This window comes from Myotis davidii, unplaced genomic scaffold (genome assembly GCF_000327345.1).
Source record: "Myotis davidii unplaced genomic scaffold, ASM32734v1 scaffold68, whole genome shotgun sequence".
NCBI lineage: Eukaryota > Metazoa > Chordata > Mammalia > Chiroptera > Vespertilionidae > Myotis > Myotis davidii.
This window is the reverse complement of record NW_006300376.1, coordinates 356,353-366,820: the sequence shown is the minus strand read 5'-3', so window position 1 is coordinate 366,820 and position 10,468 is coordinate 356,353. Positions and strand designations below refer to the sequence as shown.

The 10,468-nt window shown below is 39.9% G+C and overlaps 1 protein-coding gene across 1 annotated transcript in view; it reads right to left on the bottom strand.

The window, feature by feature from the left end:
- The window catches only part of AK9 (adenylate kinase 9), a 97,866-nt gene that overhangs the window by 38,728 nt on the left and 48,670 nt on the right, over positions 1-10,468 (bottom strand). Inside the window, exons 19-22 of the mRNA XM_015572748.1 lie at positions 7,158-7,234; positions 4,046-4,195; positions 985-1,065; positions 315-518 (exon numbers count right to left, since the gene is read on the bottom strand). Of these exons, the coding sequence (XP_015428234.1) occupies positions 315-518; positions 985-1,065; positions 4,046-4,195; positions 7,158-7,234 (512 nt within the window). The remainder of the gene's footprint in view (positions 1-314; positions 519-984; positions 1,066-4,045; positions 4,196-7,157; positions 7,235-10,468) is intronic.

Sequence of the window (10,468 nt, the reverse complement as noted above, 5' to 3'; positions counted from 1 at the left end):
GCGCCTGGGCAAGGGGACGATCCTGCGATTGGAGGGTGATGGGGGTCAACGCCTGAGGGCTCCCAGTATGTGAGAGGGGTGCAGGCTGGGCTGAGGGACACCCCCCGCCACACACACACACACACACACACACACACACACACACCCAGTGCACGAATTTCGTGCAACGGGCCCCTAGTTGTTAAATATTTTAACATCATCCCCAGGTATACTGAATGTTCTCCTTTATGGGCCATCAAGAGAGACTTTAAAGTTGCACAGTGCTTTTCATATCACCCACTCTTGACAGTCAATGGTGGGATCACAGCCCTTACTTTCCATAGTCTCCACTGCTTTCTGAAATAGCTCCTCTGGAGTCTGTCCAGCAATCTCCAACTTGAAAATTGGAAAGAAAGAGTCATTGATGACTAATTCCAGATTTTTCCAGTTGGCCTCGTAATTTTTCATCTCGTCTTTAAGTAGTTCCATCTCAGGAACATCAGGATAAGTATCTTCAGGAAACTCAGGTAGTACAACTTCTGAATAAAGGTTAAAGGAAAGAAAAAAAAAGCGGCTTCAAACATGGTATCTTGACTCGTATTGCCAAAATAATTTATACTTTATAATATTTTAAAAACATATGAAAGAAATACACATATTGTCCTCAGCAATAATGTGTATTTATAAATTCATATTTTAATTATGTTCCATTCCATGGATTGGCTGTAGATGAATTATTACCTATTAATAAAATTATTTGGATAATTACTATGTATTTCATATGGCAACTTTAACTATAATAAAATAAAATTTAATGAAAAACAGTGTTATTAGATGGCTAGATATACTTCTGATGTAATGAGCTAAATCAAACATAATACGTCACAACTGGCATATAATGGACAAAGAAATAAGTTGGTACTATGCCTAAAATAAGGGACTAACCCTCGTGGGAGAATACGAAAAGCACTTTAATCACTAACTACTTTTATTTTATAAGCTAACCTGTTTGAGATAATGTAATTTCCAGACCCTCTCTGGATTCTTTTGGAATTTCTGTTCCAACTGTAGTTTCCTCAGTAGACTCTGAGGAAAGAAAACTAATAGTTAGTGTTTGAATTTTAAAACATTGTTTCTTTATGAACGTTTTGGCACAAAGAAAATTTTTAAACATAGTTTAAATTGTGTATACTATGTCTAATTGAAAATATAGTTCTTGTTAGGTAAAGTATGACATACAATATCTAATAGTATAAGGCAGAAAATGAAGAATATCCTTAAATACACTAAAGGACCATGACCAGGATAACTGACACATGGTACATACAATTCTGACTGAAAACAGTCATGTCTACATGAGCTAGAACTGACCCTAAAAGGAGTGGAAGACTGGCTTTAGAACAGCAAAAGGAAGTTCCCTGAGAGAAACAGTAAGGAGATAAAAGGCAATACAACTAAATCATCCCTTAGACCGGTTACATTAGTAAATACTAATTATGAGATACTTGTGGATATTAGAACTCTAATATGTTTGATGTGTCATATTTAATGGATGTCTGTTTCTCTTATTCATTTTTGGTATTTTATGGTGTGGTTTTTTTCTTTTAAAAAAATTTGTCTCTATTATTGAAAGTATTACAGATGTCCTCCTTTTTTTTCCCCATTGACTCCCTCTACCCTGCACCTGCCCCTCCCAGGCCTTCCCAATACTATTGTCTGTGTCTATAGGCTGTGCATACATGCACATAAAGTTCCTGGTTAATTTCTTCTCATCCCATTCCCCCATCCCACCTTCCCTCTGAGATTCAACAGTCCATTCAATGCTCCTATGTCTGGATCTATTTTGTTCAACAGTTTATTTTGCTTATTAGATTCCACATGAGTGAGATCTTGTGATACTTGTCTGACTGGCTTATTTCACTTAGCATAATGCTCTCCAGGTCCATCCATGCTGTTGCAAATGGTAAGAGTTCTTTCTTTTTTACAGCTGCATAGTATTCCATTGTGTAAATGTATCACAGCTTTCTTATCCACTCATCTGCTGATGGGCACTTGGGCTGTTTCCAAATCTTAGCTATTGTAAAATGGGCTAGGAACATAGGGGTGCATATATTCTTTCTGACTGGTTTTTCTGATTTCTTAGGCTGATGCTCTATCCACCGAGCCAAACAGGTTAGGGCATATTTAGGTCCTATTTTTAACTGGATTGTTTGTCTTCCTTTTGTTAAGTTGTCTGAGTTCCTTATATATTATGGAAATTAACCCCTTATCAGACGTGTCATAGGCAAATATGTTCTTCCATGCAGTGAATTCCCTTTTCCTTTTATGGCCTGTCTTGTTGCAAAAGGTAGGTGAGTGGGAGAACAGTCAGCCTAATTGGTTAGGTACTGAAGAAAATACTGATGTTTCTGGGTGGAAACCCAAGTCAATAGAGCTGTGGGACTCTTAAAAGGAAACTGAAGGATTTCATCCTGCTAGCTCCTCTGTTGGGCACAAGGGTTATGTGATTTTATACTTTTGCCTCCTAAAGCTAATGCCAATTCCTGTAGTAAAAATGATCTATGTTGAACTTGAGATTCCTCAGGGTGAAAACTCCCCTTCGTCCTAGTTCCTCTACCAGCTGACAGAAGATTCCTAGCCCTTAATTGCCACAGAATGGATTTGGCTGCAGGTATTTGAAGACCTTTCCTTTGTAGCATTAGTTTCAGACCCAATACTAACTGTACTTGGGAGCATTTGTGAGCCTCACTCCCACATGCTGGGCACCCTAACCTGCTGCTTTAAGCCCACTCTCCAGCCTTGAGAGTGACTTTCTTTGCCCAGCGACTCCTTCTGGCCCTGCGCCTACCCACCAAACGCCAGCTCGGCAGCAGGCTGGCCAAGGCTGTGTGGCCTGGGCAGCTGCACAGTCTCTCATGCAGAATGGTCGCACAGTTTAATGCTCTTTGGTTGTCAATCTGAACTTTTTAATAATTTTATCTTTGAACTTTGTTTTGCAAACAAAATCCAAAGAGGCTCCAGTGGCACAATAGAGCATGCATATGGACAGATATATGCACAATATGTGTTAGCCAGTCCTGGTCATCTCATTCTCATGAGAGTTCCTGATGCTCCAGGATTCCCGGGGACCCATGATGTGGAGGAGTAAGTATGCCTGAGTGATGGGGGCAGGCAGGGGAAGATGCTGACCCACCTGAGAGACCATGCTTTCCTTTTGAACTAGAACTTGCTTCAGATGCAGAAAGCAGGTGATAGCATTCAGAGAGACATGAATGACCACGGAACCCCATCACAGCCTTTCTTACTTGGGTCACTTTCCTGTATCAGCTAAACACTTAGGCTGAAAATGATGACATAGAAGGAAAGGAAAAGAGGACAAGCCAGTGTTCCCTTTTCTTTCAGTCTTTCCTTCATCAGTGGGAAGGTAAAGGTCGAGAGCGTTGGTAGAATATGTGCATATTAAGAACTGAAATAAAAAACTGAGTTAGTTCTATACACAAAACTTACCAGCCATCTGGTGAGAACGAAATACATATGCATGTGCGAGCTGCCAAATATGGATTGTGTTAATTCCAGTGGTTCTGCGAATGAGTTAAGTGCTCTTGTATTTTTATTTAAAAATGACCTTGCACACTATAAGGATGAATGGTAAAATTCATGCTAATAATTTAGATTTTTAATTTTTCTTTACTTAGAATGACATTATATAGCAATAAAAACCAATCCATGACAAATTGATTGTAGAAGGGAAAAAAAAAGCTTTATGTGTTAGTACCGCTAGTGGCACATTCCCTGCTTTTTGACAACATGCCCCGCCAAGGACGTAGGCAGCACTGCTCCTGAGCACCAGGGTGGGCGGGGCAGCGTCGGCTTTCCTGCGACACTTCAAACCGTGGGGTTGGAAACAAGTGGCTGTTCTCGGGGCGGGGGTGGGCTCATCTCTCCTTTTTAGTCTGTTTCCTTTTTCTTAACATAAACACAAGTATACACATGCACGCATGCACGCACACACACACCCCAGTGGACACGAGTAGAACTAAGAACATGGCTGTCAATGAAGTCTCACCTGATTCAGGTTCTGGTTCCGGAACCTCAGAAGCTTCAGGCTCCTCTGCTAAGAGCCCCCCGGTCTCCTCAAGGGCCTCAGACACTTCAGGAATGTCATTCTCCTCACCTTCAATATCCCCATAAGCCTCAAGGTCAGCCTCGTCGACCCCTAGAGAAAATGAGAAGAAACACATTATTGTTCAGATTAGGTCAGAAATATTAACTGGGTGCGAGGCACTCTGATAAGTGCTGAGACCCACACGAAGGGTAAAGAGTGGCGCCCTGTCCTCTGGCACAGGGGGTTTCAGGAGGGAGAGACACATTTTCCATATATTCTACCTATTAAAATGTAGTGGTAAAGGATGGTAGCCATATACGCAGAGTGCTATGGGAGCACCAGCCTAAGGGCTCATTTAAAACAAGAAATGTTCTCAGTAGCCCTAAGTATTGTAACAGTAAAAAGATGGCAACGGCTCAAATGTCCATTCAAAGAGGGAATGGCTAGAACTGCATGCACTGTCTGATATGTAGCCACTGCATGATGTGGCTATTGAGCCCTTAAGATGTGGCTAGTCCAAACTGAGGTGCATCATAGCATAACATACACAATGGATTTCAAAGATTTAGAATGAAACATCGAATGTAGTCCTGGCCAGTGTGGCTCAGTTGGTTGGGTGTCGTCCTGTGCATCGAAAGGTTGCTGGTTAGATTCCCAGTCAGGGCACATACCTGGGTTGTGATGTTTCCCTCTCACATCCATGTTTCTTTCTTTCTTTTATTTTAAAAAAATATTTTTTATTGATTTCAGAGAGGAAGGAAGAGGGAGAGAGAGAAACATCAATGATGTGAGAGAATCATTGGCTGCATCCTGCATGTCCCCTTCTGGGGATCAAGCCCATAACCCGGGCTTTTGCCCTGACCAGAAATGAACTGTGACCTCCTAGTTCATAGGTCAATGCTCAACCACTGAGCTACACCAGCAGGACTCTTTTCTCTTTTTTAATCCTCCCCCATCACCATTTATCTCCTCCATGCCCTCTTCCACCTCCATCCCACCCTTCGGCAATCACCACACTATTGTCCATGTCCATCACATCAATGTTTCTCTATTTCTCTCCCTCTCCCTTCCTCTCTAAAAGTCAATATAAGAATCTTTTAAAAAAGATATTAAAAATTGAATGTAAACTATAGCATACATAATTTTTGCATTCATGTCAAAATAGTATTTTGGATATTGCATATTAAATATAATTCATTTAACCTGTTTCTTTTTTACATTTTATTTGGCTACTAGAAAATTTAAAGTTACATATGTGGCTTGCATTATGCAGCACTGGGATAGACTATATTTTCTTTTAGCTAATAATGAATAATAGAGTACGCTAGTCCATATGTTAAATGGAAATTTAGAAAGCGTAACTTCAAATTTTCTGTAGTTGCTGATGACCATTATCAGAAATATATGCATGGAAATCTTTCAAGAAAAAGATGGGGTGAATGGTGGAGTCAGAAAATCCATCTTCCAATGCCTTTACTATATTATGAAATTGACTGAAAAACAAGGTAATTTATATGCAAAGATGCTGTGAAAAAAATAAATGAACGTGACTTCTGGATTCTTGCGGGACTTTCTTCCTCCCAGTGAGTGCCTTCCCAGAATCACATGGTAGTGGTGTGTGATACCTCTGGAACAGGAATTTTCATCTAAATTTGGGTGATGAAGTCCCCAGAGAAAAGTATCCTGAAGTGTCCTTAGATCTCAAGGTCTGACCGGGACCGCAGACCCGGTGGCTTCCAAATATGTGACTTAGAATGTGGTCAATCTTTTGTGTTACACGGAGAGTTTTATGGTGATACCCAAGAGGAAGAAGCATAATTTGCTAAAACCTACCAGGGTTTGGGTTGGAAGTTAAGTACTCTACACCAGAAACTCAAAATGTCTTTCAACTAAATTCTTTCTTTTGGTTAAAAAAAAAAGTAAAAAGTTCTAATACTTTTTTTCTAGTACCCTCGTGGATAATCTGAGTTCCTTCCCCTCTGAAATCAATAAAGTTACTGTACAGTTGTTAAAACAATAGTCATGTATTATCCTAGTTTCTGGAGTCAGGGATTTGGGAGTGACTTATGGGTGGTTCTGACCCTGGGTCTCTCAGGAAGTCGTCAGAAAGATGTTAATCAGGGCCACAGTCACTTGAAGGTGTGTGTGGGGCCATAGGATCCACCTCCAACATGGCTCCTGAAGTCAGAACGGGGTCCTTGGGGAGCAGAGATAAGCCCTGCCTGAATTCCTGACCCGCAGAATTTGTGTATAATAAAAAGGGTGTTGCTTTACAGTTTTGGGGTGGCTTTTTCACAGCAATGGAAAACTGAAACAGATACTCCTCACGCTTTTGAGCCATGGATTCCTTTGGCAGTCTGATAAAGCTTCTGGACACCTTTTTAGATGAATGCTTTCAATCTCATAAAACAAAATACATAAGAAGTCAACTACATTGAAGTAAGTCATCAAGACTTCAAAAATAACTTGTGCTGTTAGAAAATAGTGCACCTTTACTAATTCATTAAACAACAAGAACCAGAAGCTGGCTTAACAACTACCATAATTTGGGAATCAGGATAAGCATAAACAAGATATATAAAACTGTAATGTGATGTCTTCATTTCTATTGGTGACAAAGTTAAATTATCACTAATACTACTGTGGTCTGTTACCTATATGAATTACTAGTTGAAGGAAAAACTAAATTTTTAGTTAAAGGTTAGTTAAAATAAAGTTGTAATTATTTTTTCAATCAGTTTCATAGACTCTTGAATTTTATCCATAGATTCCAAGTTAAGAACTGTAGTCTTAAAAGAAACTCTTAATGTGCATGAGTAGGCATCTGTGTCAGGAGTCTTTTTTCTATGATCCATTACTCCATTGACCATATAATTTTTATCCAAATTGGAACATATTGAGAATGAAAGCGGATCAAATAAATACTTCAGGACCATAGCCATAAACCTGGACTCTCATGGGCAAATAAAGAAATGTGGTCATCCTTTCTATAATTCACCAAAATACCGAGGTTGCTTGCAATAATAAAACAAAATTAAATAACACATTATTAGCCATATCAGTCTATGTTTGCCTTTTGTTTTCGCATTCAGAGCTGCCAATAGCTTTTGATTTTCTTCTTCTATTCTCAATGCCTCTTCTTTGATTTTTCTGAAATTAAAAAAAAGTTCAAAATTTAATTATCTTTGGAAATTCAGACATCTCACAAAATTACAGAATTTAAGGCTGAGTGGTAAAAATAAAGAGAAAACCATTCATAAAATTCATTATATTGTTACTTCATAATGTAAATGTTTAATTTTTTCATATAGAGGTCAGTTAATTTTCAGGGTTTGTTTTTTGTTTTGTTTTTTGAAGATAATTTGGAATGTTGCACTTTGAAAAACTGTAACTATTTATTAGGAAACCTTTTTTTAAAAAAAATATATTTTTTTTATTGATTTCAGAGAGGAAGGAAGAAACATCAATGATGAGAGAGAATCATTGATCAGCTGCCTTCTGCACGCCACATAGTGGGGATCAAGCCGCAACCCAGGTATGTGCCCTGACCAGTAATCGAACAGTGACCTCCTCCTGGTTCATAGGTCGACCCTCAACCACTGAGCTATGCCAGTCAAGCATATTAGGAAACCTTTAAAAATTAGCAAACCTTTAAAAATTAATAAAGTACTCTCTAGTTGAAAAAGCAAATATGAGAAATTGTACCACTTTTTCCTTCTGATTAAATAAGAAATGTTCACAATATAATTTTAAATGAAAAAGTGTAATATAAAACTATGTATAACAGAATTTTAATTATGTGTTTTAAATGTATGTAAACAATGATGAAAACACTAGAAGAAAACTAATCAAATTGTTAATATTAGTTACCTGGATGATGGCATTATGAGTTTTAAATTTTATTTAATTTTCTTGCATTTAAATTTTTTTCTATATTAAATAAATTGAAAATTTGTAAATTGATCTTTGTAGTCAGAGCAATTATGTGAAATTTAAAGAGATTTACAATAGGGAAACTTCAGTATCTGGGGGGAATCTGTTTTTCATTATAATGGAAGCACTAAACCTGCTTAATGGTGAAGACAGGTATAAAAAAGTTAGTGAAATGGTGCAGAAAGGCAATATTTATTAAAAATGAAAATGTGTATACTTTTGACCTAGAAAGTTTATATCTAGGAATTTACCCTTCAGGAATCAGCTTGCTATTGCACAAGGAAACATGTATAAGAATGTTGCATTCTTTTAAAAATGACTGCATCTTTAAAAAATAACATTAAGAACAACTGTTCCAAGTATTCAATAGGGGACTAGGTCATAAGGGACTAGGTAAGTAAAGTAGAGCCCATTCATATCAGCAACATACTCTAGGACAGTCTTTTGTTATTATTGTTGTTGCTAATCCTCACCTGAGGATATCTTTTGCATTGATTTCTAGAGAGAGAGTGGAGGGGAGGGAGGAGAGTGAGAGAGCATCAATGTGAGAGAGCCAGGTTGGGGATCGAGCGTGCTGCAACCCAGGTATGTGCCCTTGTCTGGAAACTGAACCTACAACTCTTCAGTGCAAGGGCCAATGCTCTGGGCCACAATGGCCAGGGCTGGGGCAGTCTTGAGGGCATGAGTGGGGAGGTGGTGGGCCATGAGGGGATAAGGACACATATGTAATACCTTAATCAACAAAGAAAAAAAAAAGACTGTTCTATAGGCCTGTCATTCTCTTACATTCAGCATTCTTTACATCCCTTTCCCCTTCCTTTGAAAATCTAGTCGCATATATTCTCTTCAAAAAACATTACCACACAGCCCAGACGGTGTGGTTCAGTGTTTGGGCGTCAACCTATGAACCAGGAAGTCATGGTTCTATTCTCCATGAGGGCACATGCCCAGGTTGGGGGCCTGATCCCCAGTTTGGGGTGTGCAGGAGGCTGCCAATCAATGATTCCTCTTATCATTGATGTTTCTATCTCTCTCTCCTTCTCCCTTCCTTTCTGAAATCAATAAAAACATATTTTAAAAAACAACATAAATGATGAGAAACCAAGATGGCGGCATAGGTAAACACCGGAAATTGCAGCCTCGCACAACTAAAAGACAAAAATACAACTAAAAGACAAAATGGACATCATCCAGAACCACAGGAAGGCTGGCTGAGTGGAAATTCTACAACTAGAAGGAAAGAGAAAAGCACACTGAGACTCAGAAGAAGTAAAGTGCAGAGGTACGGAGGTGCACGTGGAAAGGGCTGGCAACTGAGGGACACGGTTGTCTTTTTCAATCAGGAGGGAGTAACAAGCTCCCAGGGAATCTCAAGCTCCCAACTGCTCTGAACTCCAGTTCCAGGTGAGCCTCTGGGGACATATGGGGAGGAACTGGACTGTCTGGCATCGGTCGGAACTTGAGGGCAGCTTTCTCTCAGAGGTGCTTGCAGCGATTACTGTGGGACACTGAGACTCAGGGCCTCTTAGAGCAGGGCCAAGGATCAACCATAGCTGTTTGCTCCGCTCTGTTGATTTCCTGAGACCCCGCCCCACCCAAGCTGTGCTCAGAGGCTTTTGCATATGAAAGGCCTGGCACTTTGCAATCTGAAAATTTCCTAACAAACTGCAGCTGGGTCAGAGAGACTCAGAACTTCCAAAAGAAGGCCCAAGGCCCCACAGCAGCTTGCATTACTTCACAGCTGGGCCTCATCTGGGCACCTGCAAACCAAAAACAAAGAAGAAGAATCTGTAGATCTCTCTGTAGCTCCTGCTGGGTAGCCTCAGGCAGAGGCTAAATTAGCACCTCCTTGGAGATCCTAGTGCCAGTGTACCCAGTGGTCAGGGAAGGACCATCCAGATTACAACTCCTCAGATCCATAGGGGACACACTCAGGGGGAAGACTCAGCGAGCACTAAAACCTCACTGAAGCAAGTCTTGCCTCGGAAGGGTGTCTTCAGCACAGAAGTTCTCCCACCACAGACACAGCTGATTCTCACAGCCAATTGGCCTGGAGGTCAATTCCTCCCAGTGATACCTACAACAATCAAGACTTAACTACAACAAGAATGTGCACAAAGCCCACAAAGGGGTGCACCAAGAGTGTCCACCTCTGGTAATTGGGGAGGCTGAGCCACTGGGCCCTATAGGACACCTATCACACAAAGCCACTCTATCAACACAGGGAAGCATAAAAAATGCAGAGACAAACAGGTCACAAATTTCAGAAATGGAGGAAAGCAAACTACTGGATATAGAGTTCAAACCCACACTTTTAAGGTTTGTCAAGAATTCTCTAGAAACTGCCGATAAACTTAGTGAGATCTTCAAGAAATCTAGGGAGACCCTCAAGGACATGAAAAAGGACCAACTAGAAATTAAGCATACACTGACTGAAATAAAGAATATTAT